Source organism: Saccopteryx leptura, chromosome 3 (genome assembly GCF_036850995.1).
Source record: "Saccopteryx leptura isolate mSacLep1 chromosome 3, mSacLep1_pri_phased_curated, whole genome shotgun sequence".
NCBI lineage: Eukaryota > Metazoa > Chordata > Mammalia > Chiroptera > Emballonuridae > Saccopteryx > Saccopteryx leptura.
Window position 1 is genome coordinate 21298581 of NC_089505.1, and position 20811 is coordinate 21319391.

Here is a 20811-nt window from a genome sequence, read left to right on the forward strand (position 1 = left end):
GCAGCAGGGCAGACCAAGCCACCGGGCAGCAGGGCAGACCAGGCCACTGGGGAGCAGGGCAGACCAGACCACCGGGCAGCAGGGCAGACCAGGCCACCGGGGAGCAGGGCAAATCAGGCCACCAGGGAGCAGGGAAGATTAGGCCACCAGGGAGCAGGGAAGACCAGGCCATTGGGGAGCAGGGCAGACCAGACCACCGTGCAGCAGGGCAGACCAGACCACCGGGGAGCAGGGCAGACCAGACCACTGGGCAGCAGGGCAGACCAAGCCACCGGGGAGCAGGGCAGACCAGGCTACCAGGGAGCAGGGAAGACCAGGCCACTGGGGAGCAGGGCAGACCAGGCCACCGGGCAGCAGGGCAGAGCTATCAAGCTGGAGAGGGGTCTGGCCCCATTTCACAGCCGGGCTGTACCACCATCGAGCTGTTTTGCACTGAATAAAGTTTCCTTCTTCACTGCACTCCAAATCAAGGATTTCTGTTGGCGCTGAATTGGCTCCAATGATCATTGGTAGACACAGAACATAACAGAGCAACCAATATTCCTTATGATCAAAGATGGGGAAATCCTTCTAAAACATTAGCATATCAAACAAAAAAAACTGTGCTTAAAAAAAAGGATAATAAAACAAGAAAATTATGTGATTATCGTAATAAAGGCAGAAACACATTGGAAATTCGAAAATAGGAAAAGAGTGCTCGCTTCGGCAGCACGTATACTAAAAAAAGGAAAAGAAATGTCATCATATCTCAGGAGCAAATACAGTCTGTATCAACCAGTACAAGTCCTCTACTAGTTTCTGCACGGAAAAGGCAAGCTATTGAACAAACACAAGTACAAAACCTTCCATGGAATTTCTATAAATACTTGACCGTGAAGAAAATCAGAGGCAACAGCCAGTTTATCAAAATTATCTGAAGGTCCTTCTAAAAAGATCTAACAGGAGGGCACTTCTCAGAACAGCTCTGTACTGTCAGAATCCACTCGCAATCCACAGACCCATCTTCTTCTCCGACATTACACGGGGGCCTCATCTATAGTTCTTGTGAAATCAATAGGTCATTTAGGTCGCAAGGATCCGTCTAGGGTACGCACTTGCTCATTCAATCTTGTGTTGACAGCAGTAATCAAATTTTGTACATATCACTAGCTCTATTATAGCACGAGGGTAACTGGCTGCCAGCCTAGGCCCACTCTCATCCAAAGGGGAAGAAAGGACTGGACTGGAGAGAGAATTGGAGAACGAATCCGCTGAAACAACAGGAGGTAGTGTAGGGGAGAGAGAGAGAGAGAGAAGCCAAGTCATCTGGAGACTAATCCGTCTCCACGAGGGAGACGCACGCCCGCCTGCATCAGCACAGCCAAGACCGTGGAGCCTACTGGAGGCTATTAAAGGCACACACTTTTTCCTCCTTTCTGTTGTCTGCAAACCCTCTTGGCTTTGAACTTCTAATTATAACTTTCAGCCCTAACTAATGAGCCTACAGCTAACCCTGCAGAGCAGCAGACCAAAGCTAGAGACAACCACCCCCCCTCCCCAACACCAGGAGGGCCAAGAGCAGGAGAACACACCTCCCGTGACCGCTGCAGACACAGCTGGCATTCTGTAACTCTTCCTGTTGGCACTTAAGGTAGAATCAAGCATCATCTTCCTCAGATCAGAAAATGTCAAATTAATCTTACAATAAAAACAAGGTCAGCTTTAAAGAGAGAGAGAGGGTGTGGAGACCTAACTTGGAAATGTTACTGAAATATTTTGACATTGAATCCTCCAAAGAAACCATACTCCCACCAACAGATATTCTCTACTTAAAAACAGCATACATGATACCATTTTCTGGTACAACAAGCAACTTTTTTTCTCATTTTTTTAAAACTTAAATAATTTTAGATTTACCAAAAAAAAATAATAATAAAACCCTGTAAAAATAGTATATAGAGTTCTTATATTCTCTTCATCAAGCTTCCCCAAATGTCACCAGTACGACATAACCAGAGTACAAATCAAAACCAGAGAATCAGCACTGAGGTAATACTAATAAATTCCTCTACAGATCTTATTCAAATTTCTATAACTGCTCCTTTTTCTGGATCACGATTCCATCCAAGATCCTGCATACAAGCAACTCCTCAAAAATCCAAGATCCAGGCCCTGGCCGGTTGGCTCAGCGGTAGAGCGTCGGCCTGGCGGCGTGCGGGGGACCTGAGTTCAATTCCCGGCCAAGGCACATAGGAGAGGTGCCCATTTGCTTCTCCACCCTCGCCTTCCTCTCTGTCTCTCTCTTCCCCTCCCGCAGCCAAGGCTCCATTGGAACAAAGATGGCCCGGGCGCTGGGGATGGCTCCTTGGCCTCTGCCCCAGGCGCTAGAGTGGCTCTGGTCGCGGAAGAGAGACGCCCCGGAGGGGCAGAGCATCGCCCCCTGGTGGGTAGAGCGTAGCCCCTGGTGGGCGTGCCGGGTGGATCCCGGTCGGGCGCATGCGGGAGTCTGTCTGACTGTCTCTCCCCGTTTCCAGCTTCAGAAAAATACAAAAAAAAAAAAAAAAATCCAAGGTCCATCCTTCCCAATAAATCATGCACTGTTTAATGGACATATCCGAGCCCTCCAAACGTTGTTTCTTTTCATGCTAATGAGGCGGCTTCATCATTGACCACTGAGTCTTCCAGGCTAAAAAAAATGTTGTTTTTCCTCCACTATTTTCTCCATAGTAAACTGTCAGTCTTGTGAACCTTATCCTAGAAGAACAGCTCAAATAGTTTTCGCAATCCCCTGTCCAAAATCCTTGGTCCAGATGTGTACCCAAATCAGAGCTTTTCCCATTTGAGAAAGTGACACAGCACACAAACCATTTATTATATCCAAAACAAAAACAAAAAAACAGAACAGTGAGACCCAGAGAAATGTTTCCTAATTAAACACTTTAATACATCTGCGGCAAACATGTATATTTTATGAATGGAGAGTGAGATTAACAAAGATTGTAAAAGCATCCTAGAAGTTCAGGTCAAATGTTGTCACCAAATGAGTTAACATCAGGTCTTCCTGTCAAATGAATTACAAAGAAAATACCTTTGGTTTCCAGAGCTCTTTCTGGCTACACTAACTGCAGGTGAGAGGTCTTGAATCTGTGCTTAAGAAATCCATGGCCTCGTGCATTTCCGGCTGTCCTTCCCCACATCCTCTGTCACTCTCTCTCCTGGCAAAAGAACCTGCAACATTCTCTCTGCCTCTAAGCTCTCTCCACTCCTATCCCCCTCACTCCTTCCCCTGAAGGAACCCGCAGAATGATCTTTTTAAAACACCTGCAATTCCATAGCTTCAAAAACTTAACGATTTAGCAGGCGAGAACGGAGGCTGGAGGCTCATCTTCATGAGGTTTACAAAGCTCTCCACGGTCTGAGCCCACTGCCTGACTGCAGACCATTACACAGCATCCCGCCCCAGAGGAACACAGAAACACAAGGGCAAGGTCCCTCCATCAAGAGTCTCACGGTCTCATTCATTCTCTCCCGCATTTTCATCAAAGGAATTCCTGCTTAGTGCACAACTTCTCCAATACTCAAAGAGCATGTCAGGAATTGTAACTCATTTTTTCTCTAGCTAGATATTCTACCTCAGTTCTTTTTTTTTCTTTTTGTATTTTTCTGAAGCTGGAAACGGGGAGAGACAGTCAGACAGACTCCCGCATGCGCCCGACCGGGATCCACCCGGCACGCCCACCAGGGGTGATGCTCTGCCCACCAGGGGGCGATGCTCTGCCCCTCCGGGGCGTCGCTCTGCCACGACCAGAGCCACTCTAGCGCCTGGGGCAGAGGCCAAGAGCCATCCCCAGCGCCCGGGCCATCTTTGTTCCAATGGAACCTTGGCTGCGGGAGGGGAAGAGAGAGACAGAGAGGAAGGAGGGGGGGGGTGGAGAAGCAAATGGGCGCTTCTCCTATGTGTCCTGGCCGGAAATCGAACCCAGGTCCCCCGCATGCCAGGCCGACGCTCTACCGCTGAGCCAACCGGCCAGGGCCCTACCTCAGTTCTTGACCACATTAACTAACATTACTATCCCTTTACTAACAAAATCCCTCATGTTGATATAAAAAAGATTTTTTCACATGACTCTAACAACACATGTCTAAAAATATTCACTGCACTACCGTTGGTATGGTTAAAACAACTACAAAAAGGAATAGCCAAAAAGCCAGAAAAACTTTTCTAAATGCAAGTAAACCCAAAAAAGTAATGTCAAGGATGGTATTTAATGGGCTGAGTGATTTCTCATGAGATTGTTTTTCCAAGACTCAAAGATAAAAATAAAATCCGAAATCATGCCTTTGTTTCCATATTAGTATATTAATGCAGCCAAATGACATTCTAATATATATATATTAGAGTTGATATATGTATATATATATTAGAGATAAACAAAAACCCCTATAATCAAAGCATTTAGAATTTATCCAAAATCACACAGAGGCTGGCCTCAGATGCAGACTTTAAACAATATGCCAATGAAAGGGGAAAGAAATCATATTTTAGGTATTATTGCCTTTATTTTATATTATGTAGTCAAAATTGCCTACTGGGAATAATAAAAGAAAAATTCTCAGTGGTTGTATTTCAGGATAAAATTATAACCTTTCTTATAGTTATTTCTGTGGAGGGAAACTGCACAAAGCAGTGAGATTAAGAGGTAAAGAACAGCATCACCAAATTCCTTACTTTGGGGAGGGGGCAAAGAAAGGTTGTAGGCACAGACATCCTCTCTTTACACCAAGAGAGGTGAGGAGGGCTCTGAGCAGGGAACCTGGGTTTCCTCCCAGGGAGGCCTTCTCTCACAACAGTGTGTGTCTGTGTGTGTGCACACACACACGCGTGTTTCTGTGGGTATGTGCATGCATCTGTGTGTATGGTTTTTTACTGGCTGAGTTGCTTCCAGACAGACAGCAACAGCTTGGAACCCATTGGTATGGTACCCAGTGACTGATGGCAATCTGCGGTTGAACGAGCCTATACCTCCTGCTGCCAGGTGAGGCCATCGCTTTGCAGAGGCCCTGATCCAATGTCCAGGTCCCTGGGAGGAGCCTTGCGGTGCTGGCTGCTTAAGGCAGGGTCCCTGGGACAGCCACTGATGCTGCAAGCATCTCACTCTAACAGGAAAAAAAGGAAAGTCATCACAGGGTTCTTCATGGAGCAGGAATAGCATTTACGGGAACATTACAAGATGAATAAAGCATTGAACTGGGATGCAGAGGACCCAGGTTCGAGCCCCAAGGTCGCTGGCTTGAGTGTGGGCTCATCCAGTTTGAGCATAGGGTTGCTGGCTTGAGCGTGGGATCCTAGACATGGCCTCATGGTCGCTGGCTTGAACCCAAAGTCGCTGGCTTGAGCAAGAGGTCACTTGCTGAGCTATAGCCCCCAGGTCAACCACATATGAGAAAGCAATCAATGAACAACTCAGGTGCCACAAAGCACCTCTCCCCTCCTGCCTGTCTGTCCCTATCTGTCCCTCTGTCTCTATCTTTCTCATTAAAAAAAAAGAGAGTGAGAGATAAGCAAAGCAGGCCAGGGAAGTGAGAGGGCCGGCCAGCTCTTGCACCTGAGCACGGAGCTCGCAATAGGCCCACCTGATGCAGAAGGGAGGTGGCAGGGTCAGTGACAGGAGCGTAACCATAAGTTGCAGCTCTGAAGCTAACTCAGTGATCCCAACACTGCAGAAATGGTCTCCACAGGGGACCGGAGAGCTGCGTCCAGGCCAGAGGGGCACTTTCAAAAAAGGAAAAGGAGTAATTTGGAAAGAGAAGTACTATAAAAGTAGAAGCAATAACACTGGCATCCTGCTGGGCTGTGAAGCAAATGTAGGCAAGTGAGCTCTCATGAAGTGCAACTGCTAGCATTATGAGGAAAACTTCCCTAGTTTCTAGAAGGTTCTAGAACCTCAAGTTTCACGGGAAGGTGCAAAGAAGAATTGTGGGGATAATTCTTTGTTGTTTGCAATAAAAACTTCTAGTGGGAGAAGTCCTCTAAGTGTCCCATAGAGTACACAGCCTGTGGTTCTGAATGTCACTCAAAATTTTACCCCTTGGTCACATGCAATGAGTATCTCGATTTAATATCTTTCCTGCGAAGCCCTTCTGCTCTGAACCCAGTCTGAGGACATTGACCGCCCAGAAGACGGGGGTATTGACATGAGTGAGGCATCTGTATGTTGGGCCTGCAGCAGATACCAAACAAAGACAGTCCCTTCTAAGCATGGCCACACCCACCCACACTCCCGTGAGTCTCATCCCTCAACGTGGGAACGGGGCATAACCAACTACTGTGACAACTGAGGGCTGACCGTGGGGAGAAAATGAAAGACCCAGGGAATAATTAGGCAGAACCAATGCCAAGGAACTGACCAGGAGTATTTTACTTATTTATTTTTTAAATGTATTGATTTTTGGAGAACGGAGAGAGAGAGAAAGAGAGGAGGCATGAGAAAGTGGGAGGAGAAATGAGAAGCATTGACTCATAGTAATTGCTTCCTGTATGTGCCTTGACCAGGCAAGCCCAGGGATTTGAACCAGAGACCTCAGCATTTAAGGTCGACACTTGATCCACTGTGTCACCCTAGGCCAGGCAACCAGGAGTATTTTAAATCAGTTTCAGGGTTTTTAAAATGATGATATAGTTTCCAAGAGGTAAGCAGATGAGGAACAGAGAACGTAAGTGATGCTTATCACTGGAGAATTGTAGCCATGGGACTCAGGACCCAGAAAGGAGCCCTTAGAAGAGCCAGGCAGCTGACGGCTGTGTCTGCTGAGCGTCCACTGGGTCCCATGCAGAACAGGGAACAGCACCGGTTCCCAGACCAGGCAAAGTGACACAACACCCCGTGCTTAGTGCTGGGGACTTACTGTCACTGCCTCAGGAGGCAGGCTGAAGCCCCCTCACAGGCCAGAGCCTGCAACAAAAAAAAAAACAAGGAGCAGGCAGATGCAGAGTCAACAAGGTGGGGGTAATAAACATCACAGAAGGCAAGAAATGCACCACTATTAACACATTCTAAGAAGTCACAGAGAAGGTACAACAGGGAAACCAGCGATCCAGAAGTAAAGGCAAAGCAAAGCCGGGCCTCTAATTCCAGGGCGGTCCCTGACAGAGAGTGAGCCATCCTGAGGTTGGCCGGGTGGGACCACATATGTGCCGTTTCACACAGAGCTCCCCGTTCCATAAAATGTTCTCCTCCAGAGAATTTCCATGAGTAAATCTGTCTATCCATGACAGTGTAAATAAAGCAACTGGGCCACACTTGGTCTGAAATGAGGAATCCCGGGCTGAAATAACTTCCCGAGGCGGCCAGCTCCGGGGCGCCTGGATCTGCCGCCGCGCCCAGGGTGACATCAGGGTGCAGTTTGGAGGGTAAAGGCTGACCAACTGCGGGGACCTCTGAACTTGAAAGTGCTTTCACATTCCTTTTCACTGAGGCCTGCGAAATGTTTACAAGTTAAGCTCTGTCAATACCTCCACTCTCGTTTGAGAAATGAGGTAGCTGAGGTTTGTTAACACGGAGTAAAACACCAAAGCCATGCTGTGGGTGTTCCTAACCTCAGGCCCAGCGCCCAGCTCCGGGCCGCAGCCCTGCCCTGCTCCGTCTGGGGGCCGTCCACAGCAGCTCCCTGGCTCTCAGCAGCCTTGCCTGAACCAGCAGGAAGCCCAGACGCTGCAAACTTATTTTCCTGAAAGTAAATGATACTACACAATACTTCCTCTCTTCCTCAGAGTCAAAGCCAAAAAAAAATCAGATGACACCCAGAGGAAATGCATGTTCCTCAAGAGCGTGAGGTTCCAGGTGTCAGGTAGCAGCAGCAGCAGCTGCGGGAAGCGGTCCCGCCTCCACCATACTGCCCCGCCCCCCGCAGTCCCAAACTGGGCACGGACACAAGCCTCAGAACCCGCGGCCACTCCCACGGGGGCCTCCCAGCACCAGAGCGAAGAACCCCCACCACCTTTCCACTCCCGGGGGCATCAACATCATAACCCTGAAGGAACACAGCGGATACTCTCACAGGAGTTACTAACCTGACCCCCTCCACACCGGAAAGAGGGGGGAGGAAAAGGAAATGAAAGCAAGTGACTCTAGGTTCTGAATTTCATATGCAAGAATAGCCAGCAACAGGTGCGGCGTTCCGGTGCAGTAATGTGTCTCTGAAAACATCTTTCGCCTCTGCAGCCCCGTGACCCAACATTAGCAATGATGTCAGAGTGCAAGTTATCATGTTCTTGCCAACAGCAATTTTTGCAAAAAAAAAAAAAAAAAGTAAATGGACCAAACAATATTTCCCTGCTGACATGACTTCTTTCACATAGTCCTCTCCTAAAAAGTCTACTCGAAAATAATTTAAATATTGGTCACAACAAAAACATTTTTTAATACCCAGTGACTAGTATAGTGCCTGGCGCACAGGAAGAGAGAAATAAATATTTACTGAATGAATGAATGAAATACAAAAAAGCAGGTAAACAAAAAATTGTCTTCACAAATAAAGGTTACCAAAATCTTACCTTCTGGGTTGCACATTAAGTATATATTTTTTTCCATTTCTTCAAGAAGAGAACAAAAGGTTGGAGTCAGAAGTCAAGAACGGGAGATATCACCAATGAACATATTTATATATATCAGAAGGCTCCCACCCCCCGAGCCCCTGGCTGAAGCCCCTTGGGGTCAAGAGCTCTATGCAGGGAATGCTCATTTGGAGAATACCAAATGGGAAGAACCATCATAACCATTTGAGGAACTCCCTTCTAGATTTTCCTTTCTTTCAGCGTGACTGCCTACCTGTCCTTACTGTAGAGTTTACACAGTAGATTTTGTTGTACAATCTTTTCAACCTGATAAAATCTCATAGAAAATGCCTCGTGCTATATGCGACAAGTTTTAGGAAAATGTGTGTGGATAAGGCGGAGTAGGCATGAAGCCATTTTATGAGCTATAAAATGTGTCAGAAGGAGTGGAGGAAAATGGCAATGAAGTTCAGCCCACAGAAGAAGACCAGCTGTCACATGAACACTGCGTTAAATAAAAAGAATATCAGTGTGAGAAACTGATGATTTATATTAGATAAAAAGCTTACATATTGACAATAATTACAAAAATAAGGATTCAGAGCACAGATAAGAATAAATCATCAAAATCAACAGATGTGGGAAAACTGAGAATTATAGAGATCGGCCACCATCATGTACAACACAGTAATTATCGGGACCAGGAAGTTCTTGACCAACAGACTAGTTCAGCGGAAACAAAAGGTCACTGATGTCCTTCACCCCAGGAAGGTAACAGTACCCAAGACAGAAAGTCGGGAATAACTAGCCAGAATGTCATGGGCCACACCTGACAGCATCTTTGTGTTTGGATTCAGAACCCATTTTGGTGGTGGTAGAACAACTGGCTTTGGCATGATTTATGATTCCTTGGGTTACACAAAGGGAAATGAACCCAAACATAGAACTTGTAAGACATGGCCTGCATGAGAAGAAGACCTCAGGAAAACAGACAGGAACACAAGAACAAAATGAAGAGTCAGGGGACTGCAGAGGCCAGTGCTGGTGCTGGTGACACGTCAGCTGGAGGCCGGACAACAGAGGAGTAAGGGAAGGATTCTCCTGTGACTTTATCTGTGGTGACTGTGCACACGTTTCATGAGATTAATAAACAGAAAACTTTAAGAAAGGAGAACTGAGAAGTACAAATAAACACATAAATTTATAAAATTACAATAAAGAATAACTCCATATATTGTAATTTCTTTAAACTCATAAATTTCTTTTTTTGTTTATAACAATATTACGTATTCATGGTAGAATTTCTCTTATTTTTATGTATATAATTTAAGGAATCCTTAGGTTTTTCAAGTCAGTCCTTCCAAGATCCAAAATAACTCCCACTTTTTTTTTACTTCCCGGTAACACCCAAAGCTCTTGAAAGAAATGTTTTGCTGAGATCCTAAGTGCCTAGTTAAGAATTACGTCAAACTTCAAAGAATACACTGGAATAGTAAATCTCTTAAGATTTTCTTTTTCTTTTTTAAACGACATCTTGTCAGGCATTCATTCATCCCGGCAGGCCAGGGCTAGGCCAGGCACTACAGATGGTGGTGAACCAGAAAATCTTGGTCCCTGTCCTTCAAGAAGAGATCACAGTCTAGGGACAGATCAACAACAAAGTTAACAAAGCAAAGAGCCCTGTGACAGCTGTGCTGAAGCAAGCAACAAGACAGGTGACAGGAGAGAACAGGAGGAAATCTACTTCCAGTGGGTAGTCAGACAGGGACCTCTGATGAGGTGCAATTTATTCCCATGTTCAGTCCCAAAAAGAGTAGAAGGGGCTAGCCAAGAGCTAGGGGTCAGATGTTCCAGGCAGAGAAAAGAGCCTGTGGAAAGGCTCTTTCTGGAGCTACGAGCAGCCCCAGATGGAGCGATGAGCCCAGAGAGAGGAGGCTCGTCATAAATATGCAAAAGACATCTCACCATGTGACTCATCCAGCATGCCTTTGTCTTTACACACACTTTCCCCTGGGCCTGGAATCCCTCTCTTCCACTCTCTCCTCTGCCACTTTGAAGGTCCCTCCCCTGGGAAACGTTCCCTGATCCTCCAAGGCAGAGCAAAACTCCAGGAGTTAATCCCTCCTAACCTGTGGTCCCACAGCGCCTAGTACATGCCTCTGTCATACCTCCCAACACACCACACAGAATCTCAGTGTCCAAGGGCCTGTAAGTAGAGATCTTGCCTTATTTGTCTGTTTCCCAGCAGTCTATCGTGGAAATTGGCACCAGCAGGTATGCAAAAAATGACAAGTGACTGAGTGAAGCCACCAAAAGAGGAATGGGCAAATTAAATGAAGGAAGGAGCGTCACGTCACCCACGCTAATTCACTACCTGGTGTTGGAGATTTGGAAGAGTCCAATGGTTACAATTCATTAACCAATTCATAGTTTGGGGGACAGGGTATTTTCTATCCCCATATGATTTTCATACAACAAACACTTTGGGATAAAGCATCTCGCATCACAGAAAAGTGACAAAATAACTTGTACAGAGTTTCATCAGATATCGGTGCCAATCCATTCACATTGGACAAGCAAGCAATCAGTGGCAGGCCCCATACTAGGCTCTGAGGGTGACAGTCCCCCTGTCCTAGAATGTCTACAGGACTAGTGAGCAGAGCAAATCAAATTTCCAAAGTGCTGTTCATGACCGATGTTGTAAGATCTTTTCACATGTAATTTACTTTCTTCATAATGTTATTAAGAAAAAACATTTTTTAAAAAAAAATCCAAGGTCCGCCAGAGGCCCAAATCATTTAGAATCTGTTGCTCAGTCCTGTTCACACTAAGCCCTGGCTCACGGAGTCACACCTAGGTTTCCTCTCTACAACCAGCGGACAAAAGGTTAAATAATCACAACATTCTAGGCGAGTCTCCTTTACCTGCCTGGGACTCTCTGCGGTCTCCACGTGTGAAATCGGATCCCACTTCCATTTCTCGCTGGCTCAGCGTGTCCTCCAGAGGCACTTAAGATTCCCAAACCAACCATGCATGTTTTCTAAAGTCACACCGACAGACACCACTCCGCTGGAGAACGTGCTTTGATGGAGTCAAATTGAAAAACAAGGCCGAACCTATGGGAACTGTGGGGAGAGGAGTCCCTCCCAACTGCCCGGACCAGAATGGTGACATTCCTGCCTCTGCACAGCCCAATCCCGGTCTGCTCTGTCTGAGCGGCTGCCAGGCTGGGAGCCTGTCACTTTAAAACCCGGATGCGTGACAGCACTTCTCTCCCCGAGAACATCCAGGTATGCGTGTTTGCTGTTCAGACGGCCCACAGAACACAGAGAAGCCAAGCACTTCCTCCCTTCTTCTTGGGTCTTCCTTCTATTGGAGCCAAATGAAAATCTGGGTGGGCAAAAATGTTTAGGAGTTAAACAATTTTTTAAAATGTTTCTCTAAGTGTCCAGCTCTCGCCAGAAAGCGTGTTCTCATTTTACTAATCAATTTTTCAACCTATATAGTCCAAACTCATCTCTGAAGCTTTCAGGTGACCATCCGTTAATATCCTAAATAATACATGCTGTCAAGCTAAAAGGTAGACTGTGCCTCTTCAGCCAGGCTTAAAAACACTACTGAGTGAAATGGAAACTGCACCTTTCTGCCAACCTCAATGCACGGGCAGCTGCTCACCTCACCCCAATCACTGTCCTCATTCGGGTCTGCCACAGGCCAAGGTCTGCCCTACTCAGGGCCTGCATATGGCTCTGTCCTCAGCTGACGCCCTCTACCCTCTTTAAGTATTGACTGAAAACTGGCTTCTGTAAGGCCCTCCCCCCCCCCTCATCACTAGCGCCCGCCTCTGACCAGGTAAAGTCCCATCAGGATACACTATCACAACACTCCGCAGCACATGTACCCCCTAGGCAACTCAACAACTATTGTTATATTCTGCACTTTGATAACTGTTTCTTCTATTGGTCTACACATCCCAAGGCCAAAAATCGTGTGTGGAGTGATCATCAACTCTCTTGACCATGCCCGGGACAGTGCCTGGACTATGGGGCACTCAACAACAACAACAAAAAAGGGTATTTCCATTTCAAATTGTTTGTCTCTATTGGTCTCTACAAAACTACTCCTCATGGCATGCTTTTGGCACTGCCAAGCTCTAATTAAACAAATGTTCAGTTTAAATCATCAAATCCATCAGGGGTTATGATGATGCAAGGGATCCATAGACTCGGACAAGGAAAAAAAGGTATTTTTCACTAACCTTAACAGAAATTTGTGTCACCTATAACAAAGGCATGTCACAAAGCACACTATTCCTAGTTCCTTTGACTGCATTACCAACAAAAGTCTCGGCCATTTTCATATCACATTACAGATGAAAAACTCTTTGGCTGGTCAGAACAGTATGGCAGCTACTGACTCACTATTGGACTTGTCACTGATGCACCAATAAAAAACAAATATTAGGCCTTGGCCAGTTGGCTCGGTTCTAGAGCGTCAGCCTAGCATGTGAATGTCCCAGTTCGACTCCCAGTCAGGGCACACAGAAGAAGCGCCCATCTGCTTCTCCACCCTTCCCCCCTCACCTCTCTCTTTCTCTCTCTCTCTCTCTCTCTCTTCCCCTCCTGTAGCCATGGCTCGATTAGAGTGACTTGGCCCTGGGCACTGAGGGTGGCTCCATGGCCTCTGCCTCAAGGACTAGGAAGAGCTTGGTTGCTGAGCAATAAAGCAAGGGCCCCAGAGGGGCAGAGCATCAACCCCTAGTGGGCTTGCCAGGTGGATCCCAGTTGGGGTGCATGTGGGAGTCTGTCTCTCTGCCTCCCCTCCTCTCACTGAATAAACAGAACAGAACAAAAACAAATATGACTCTATCACAGGCTTCTTAAGTATTTTGTAACCAAATTTATAGATAATTGGTTTTTCTTTGTAATGCCAGGTATTTTATTTTATGCATTTTAAAACATTTTTCTAGATTCACCAATCTTTTACAGAGGTCCATGGCTTTAAAAAAAAAGGGTGGCAGGGTCATGAGGATAAAGAATGAAACCTCTTATCTACATCATTATTATGAGATATAAACCGTGATGTACCTAGAAACACTTATATTCTGTTTTCAATGGATTTAACATAATTTTACTCACTGGGAAAAGAAGTAAACAAATATTCTAAAGGAAAGACATTTCAAAACCAGGAAGTCATTTTTACAATAAATAAAAATCTATTTTACTAGATTAGTACAACACACTTATAAAAGCAAGAAATTCTCAAGGGACACTTAGAAGTTTACTAGTTACTACAGTTCAACTATCATACATCCTTGATAAATTCTTGAGAATGATAAAACTGTTCCCACCTTTTCCAGAAAGACTCATCTTCGATCCAGAAGGCCCTTGTGGTTCGTAAAGTGAGAGAGAAGGCAGGTAGGATTACAGAATATATGACACCCTACCAGCTTACTTCTGTGTCGGTTCTGTGACTATACGTGCATATCCACCAGGAGCAGGAACAGAGAAATATTCACACCTCACTGGGAGCTGCTTTAACCAGCAGGCATTGACATCCACAACACTCCAATAAAAAGGGAGCCCCGCTAGACAGGGGAGAAGGGAGCCTGGACGGAGCCAGCGGGCCAGTGGGCAACATCTAGGGGCCGGTCAGCAGAAAAAAGTTCAGAGGACACGCATAAATCAAACTTTGCACAACCCCAGTGGCAGCCAGAGGTCCTACTTGCATTATAGGATGCCCTGGACAACTAAATACCACAGCTTTTCTCTCACACAAATTAAGACCGTTTCTGGCCGGTTCAGTTCAGCAGCTGCAGTTACATTCAGTATTATTCTCATTCTTTCCCACCAAAAGGACAATAACAGGAAAGAAACGGCCCTTGCCCGCCAGCCCTGCTCTCCCCATCTGCTCTCTCCCTCACCCTCCCCGTTTACCCTAAAACTCCGCACGCCAAGCCCAAGGCCTGATGGTCTTATCCATAGGTAGGTGTCACACCTCTTTCAGACTCTCATCACAACCGCCTAAACTTCACACGGGAAATACGGAACTAAAATATTTCAAGAAGTTCACACACCCTGACTCCAGCAGAGTACTTCCTGGAAATCTGTGGAAGCATTTATTCCGAGGCATAAATCCACCAGACATCTATCAATACAAGTGAGCCAGAAGTTTCCCCGAAGTCCAGGAAGCCCAGAGCAACAAAAAGAATACTAAACTCAGGACCACTATTTCATCTTGGGAAAGTCATTACCCCCTCTTCGACCGACTGTCCTCAATTACCAGGCAAAAGAAGTAGACTAGATGGTCCCTTAAAGCATCTTCTAGCTCTAAAGTTCTGTGAAGGTGTGCATTGTTGTTCCAACAGCCACCCACGGTTCTGGCAGAGGGGGGCCACTCACTCCTAAAACCGATGTCTAAATCGGGAAATGCTGGAAAGGGAACATTTCAGCTTCAAGGTCTCATTCAGAATTCTCAGTTCCTTAACGTGCATGTCATCAGTAATAAACTAAAGGTACACAACGTGTGAAGCATCTAACAGAAAATATTCCCATCACCACTAGCAATACAAAAAAGTACGTGGCTATAATGCGAGGAGAAACTTGCTCAACTTAATTTGGATATTTCACAACTCACGTGCACGTTTAATGATTTCTAAAGCCACGAAGCTTGTGGAGCTTGGCAGAAGGCAGAGGAAATGTTGGGATAACCATGCCTGACAGTGGTTAAGGAATCGGTGCTGGGAATAGACATACTGAAAAAATGTAGGAGACCATATTCTTCCCAGAGGTTTCTGAGATTGCCAAAACAGTAACACTGTGCAGGACTTTCCGCATCCTCGATACATTTTTCAACAAAATTGCTTCCAAAGTAAATCTCCCATTACCTCTTTCTCAATTTGTATCAAAGTCACAAATGCACATTGTTGGGTTTTTTTTTAAATAGAACTACAACTAAATTCAGCAGTCCTGCCCAGTCCTGCCCTCAAGGGGCCGCTCACTTCTACCCGTTACCTATTTGCTCTGACCCTCATTTATGCATTTCTAAATGCTACCCATATACCATAGCTTCCAGATTGTAAGTCAGACGCGATTTGCCAAATTTTATTATAGCAATTAACGATTTACCTCTCTTATAACTACTCTTCAGTCTCTAGCCAGTTTTTTGTTTCTGATATCCTCATTTAAATTTCCAAGGCCTTTCTTATTCCCCCAAATCTGATTTTTTTAAATAGCAGTCTGTTCTCGTTTCAAAGATGCAATGATATTCCCACTTCTCTGAGGATATTTATTATGTTACCTCTCATTTTTCTCTGTCTCCCCTAAATTCCTTTTTCCTGTTGTTTATTTGGGTATAGCATTGACCCTCAAAACCCTGGCTCCTGGCAGCCCCGGGCATTTTTAAATGAGGTCACCAACTGCTCAAGCTCCATGAGCTTGGGAGACAGGTGACGACTTGATGGGCTCAAAGTAGGTAAGCACTTTCCCTGCTGCAATTATACTAAACTCCCAATGAAAGCATCCTCCGGTTTTGAGCTGGTGTATGTAGCAAAATTTTACAGTTATAGCATATTACATATCTGAACTTTATCTTCAAATGTAAAATTTTACTTTGTACTTAGTAATTCAGTACAGCCCAATTCTAAGTGCAATTTGCGGACCTCAATGCACATTCAATACTTTATAAACTGAAAATACTAAATTGCATTAGGGCTTTAGGGATTCTGGGACAGGTGTGCCAGGGGTTTTACCTTCCTGCTGTCCCTGAATCTACCTGATATCAAACCCGAGCCTCTCCATTCTCTGTGTCGGGGATCCCAAGTCGGGGTTCAATCTCCCCAATGTATAAATCTCTGTTCTTCTGGGCAAAGGGGGAAGAATGGAACCAAAGTGTGCTATGTACAGATCTCAACCAGACCCCCAGTTTTTAGCCCCAAACTTCTTCCTCTTCCCGCTGATCCAACCTCAAACAGTCTCGGTGACTGTACGTCAGAGAGCTTGCAGATCCTGGAAGGTTTACCAGGAAGCATCTTGCCATCAGCTCCTGCTCCGGGCCCTCAGTGGGAACCAGTCTGCACCGTCTTTCAACACATGATGCCTTGCCCACCCACGGCTACCTTGTCTCTACCTCCCTCTGGACACACGAGTCTACTCCTTTTTGTTCTTTTAACGCAATTATAGTGACATTACGGCAGCAAGCAGTGATAAACACATACACACTCTACTGCTTTTTAGTGCAACTCTTGCTCTCTGAAACTTATCTCTAGCCTGACCAGGTGGTGGCGCAGTGGATAGAGCACCGGACTGGGATGCAGAGGACCCAGGTTCAAGACCCCAAGGTCGCCAGCTTAAGCGCGGGCTCGTCTGATTTGAGCAAAAGCCCACCAGCTTGAACCCAAGGTCGCTGGCTCCAGCAAGGGGCTGCTCAGTCTGCTGAAGGCCTGTGGTCAAGGCACATATGAGAGAGCAATCAATGAACAACTAAGGTGTTGCAACATGCAATGAAAAAACGAATGATCGACGCTTCTCATCTCTCTCCATTCCTGTCTGTCTGTCCCTGACTATCCCTCTCTCTGAGTCACTCTGTCTCTGTAAAAAAAAAAAAAAAAAAGTTAAAACTTATCTCTAGGGAGACTCCGAAAAGGTCTCAGTACCACGGGCTGGGCACTGATTGACATAGCAGGAGTATACAGGCAAGACTTGACTCTCACAGTCTCAAAATCAGAAGACAGTTTTGCTGTATATTGTATAGCCAAAACCAGACCTTGTACAGTAACATTCATAACATCAGATGTATTTGTCAGTTAATTATTGTCTTCATGGTTGCGCCCAATTTGGAATATGAGTTCAATATTTTCAATATGATACAAAGTGATTTCATATGTAGCAAAATTTTACAGTTATAGCATATTATATATCTGAACTTTATCTTCAAATGTAAAATTTTACTTTGTACTTAGTAATTCAGTACAGCCCAATTCTAAGTGCAATTTGTGGACCTCAATGCACATTCAATACTTTATAAACTGTAAATACTAAATTGCATTAAAACTTTGTTAAAAATTCCAGTAAGTTTTCTCTCTGAAAGTGTATGCCAAAATAAACACAGAAATCCAAAATCCATCTATATTTCTTAAAGAAAAAAAAAAACTATAGATGTATCAAGTATATTAATAGTGAAAGAAAAAATACCCAGTGCAAATGGTCCTAGAACCCAAATGCTCAGAGCCTCACAACCAACAGAGAGGACTGCCTAGAAGTTTTAAAAACACAAAAAGCCATTCCCCTCTTGGCTGAAAGGTAACACATATGTTTCTGATAGTTATATGCTGAAATACAGAAATAATTTTTCAAGACCTTCTCTCAGATCAGAAAGAACTTCACAACTAGATGCCAATAGTATCCACAAAACCCAGTGAAATTGACTATGGCTACCTAAAAAGGGTGGAAACTTCTCAAGCTAATAAAAATAAAGGTTTCCAGAATATTCATAAAATTGCAAACTTGAGCATAAATTATGTGGTTTGGTAGCTCACATACAGCCTGTTTGTGAAGCCACTGGAAGTCATGGAAGCTCGTAAAATACATTTGGCCAGGTCATGATATGTCTTTCACGTATCACAGAAAGATATTAGGTAAGGGACAGAAAGAAAGCAAGAAATTTAATAACGTGTTATTTTCTTTAAACCTTCCTGTTTCTGCAATAGCTTAAGTTAGAGATAAAGTTACTACTAAGTGATTTCAAACTTAGAGCAAATACTAATATTGTGTTCCATGGACTTTGACCAAGGCATATTTAATACCCCAAGCATTCAAAACTGAGTATCTCAAAAATTTATTTCCTTGCTCCTCTCTAGCATATCACTAAATAGAGCAGGAAAATTATTCCATTCTCATTCAAATGATAATAATGTTACCAATTATAATAGTCAATTAGTGTTGATAAAGGAATAAAGTCAATTAGTGTTGAATGATGTCAAAATACTCACAAATAATATTTATCATGACAATTTACCTAGTGGTCATGACAATTTAATAGCCTCCTGAAGGAAGTATAATTGATCCGATCACTAAATTTAAGAATTATCAAGTTTCCTGCATAATTACAAATATCTTTATTACTTACTTAAGAAATTAGACCTTAAAATCTTAGAGCAGCCAAATAGGGCCCCTCTCTACATTTAGATAGACTTTACTTTCTAAAAAGGTCAAAATCAAATATGCCCTGCACATTTCCCTATGACTAAAGGCTAAAGTATTCTGTTCACTAATCCTTTATACATGTATCCAGTCCCTAGGTGTCAAGCACTGTTCAAGACAGTGATGTGAAATGGTCCATGAAATCCTTTTACTTTGTCTCCAACACTCTGCCCACCAAGATATCCATCTCATCTAATGGGCCCCTGCGTGGAAAACGCTTCCGAGTCAGCATCCTTAATTTCCGATACCTACTAAGGAAAGCTAGAACCCCTACGTGATGGGTTTGGTGGTAGAAATAGATTCCTGGCCCACAGTGACCAGCAGGAAAAGGCTGTTGAGAGACCTCTCACAAGACTTCTGGAGAGTTGCAGATGTACGTTTCCAGGTGCAAGACAGTAAATCCGGCGGACACACTGGGTGGGTGCTCACTAACAGGACACACCGCAGGGAGTCACAAAAAGCATTGTTGCACAAACATCCAAACAACAAATGTCTTTATGTAACAAACAGAAACAGCCAAATCCCAAACAGAAACCCACATCTGCTAAGCAACAGAAACCAAGTTTCACTTTTATAACTATAGAGTGTCTTACATTGACTTGCAATCAGATAACTTTGGACTTCCTTACTATAATTATTATTTGCTGCTTGGAATTACATACTAAGCACAACCTACTACAGGGTAGTAATGACGAGTGTGGCCCAGCTACCTGGGTTGAACTCTGCTCCTCACTATCTGTGCTACATCGGACAAGTTACTTAACCACTCTGTGCTTTGGTTTCCTGGTTGTAAAATGGAGATGATAACAGAAGTGCCCTTTCACAGGGTTGTTGTGAGAATTGAGTGAACTTGTGTGCGTGTGTCTGTATGTATATACCCATGTATATATACCCCCATTGTGTGTGTGTGTGTAAATAAACTATAGAAAATGGCTCGATAGTGACTAGCACAGGAAGCATGCAAAAACCATTAGGCTACTCGCCTTCACACTGCAATGCTCCTTATACACCCAATCATTTCACCTGGTGTTTCCGGTTAAAGTGAAGGAAACACTGAACATGGACATCTGTGCTTAATATGATGAGCTAGAGAGGATCTAAAATTACCGGCGGATTCCAAGCTCCTGAGCCCGTACAGCCGCTGAGGGGCCGTTAGCTCATCCGGGTACTTTCTTTTTTTTTTTTTTTTTTTTTTCATTTTTCTGAAGCTGGAAACAGGGAGAGACAGTCAGACAGACTCCCGCATGCGCCCGACCGGGATCCACCCGGCACGCCCACCAGGGGTGACGCTCTGCCCACCAGGGGGCGATGCTCTGCCCATCCTGGGCGTCGACATGTTGTGACCAGAGCTATTCTAGCACCTGAGGCAGAGGCCACAGAGCCATCCCCAGCGCCCGGGCCATCTTTGCTCCAATGGAGCCTTGGCTGCGGGAGGGGAAGAGACAGAGAGGAAGGCGCGGCGGAGGGGTGGAGAAGCAAATGGGCGCTTCTCCTGTGTGCCCTGGCCGGGAATCGAACCCGGGTCCTCCTCACGCTAGGCCGACGCTCTACCGCTGAGCCAACCGGCCAGGGCCATCCGGGTACTTTCAGCCAGCACCTTGTCCCACCCCATCCCCCACAGCAGGAAAAGTCAGTAGGAGAATCTGGCAAATAAAGCACAAGTGGAGTCTCGGTTGTTGGGAAAGTACTTAGCAGATTTGATTTGATTTTCTTTTTTCAGAGAGAGAGAGAGAGAGCGAGAAAGAAACATTTATTTGTTGTTCCACTTATTTAGGCATTCATTGGCTGATTCTTCTATGTGCCCTGACCAGGAATCGAACCCACAACCTTGGTGTATGGGATGACACTCCAACCAACTGAGCTCCTGGCCAGGGCAGTGCTTAGCTCATTTTAAAAAGCTGACGCAGGTGAAATTCCCAATATTAAAGGAGGCTTCTGCCAGTCCATCACCAGCTTGAATTCTAACATTTCACACCAGGACTGAGAGGAAGAGGTGGGAAACTGAGGGAGCTGCACTCATTTATTTTTTTATTAATGCTTCTACACTGACTAGTTTTAATGTTTTGTTGTTTTGGGGTT

The 20811-nt window shown here is 45.0% G+C and overlaps 1 protein-coding gene across 3 annotated transcripts in view; it reads right to left on the reverse strand.

Moving 5' to 3' along the window:
- The window catches only part of UTRN (utrophin), a 515659-nt gene that overhangs the window by 464427 nt on the left and 30421 nt on the right, over positions 1 to 20811 (reverse strand). Inside the window, exon 1 of one of the 3 annotated variants that reach the window (XM_066373071.1) lies at positions 11458 to 11639. The exons of 1 other annotated variant lie outside the window; for it this stretch is intronic. In XM_066373071.1, the coding sequence (XP_066229168.1) occupies positions 11458 to 11509 (52 nt within the window). In that variant the 5' untranslated portion in view covers positions 11510 to 11639. Of the gene's footprint in view, positions 1 to 11457; positions 11640 to 20811 lie in introns of those variants that run through there. One more of the 3 variants, XM_066373068.1, reaches the window with a different exon arrangement.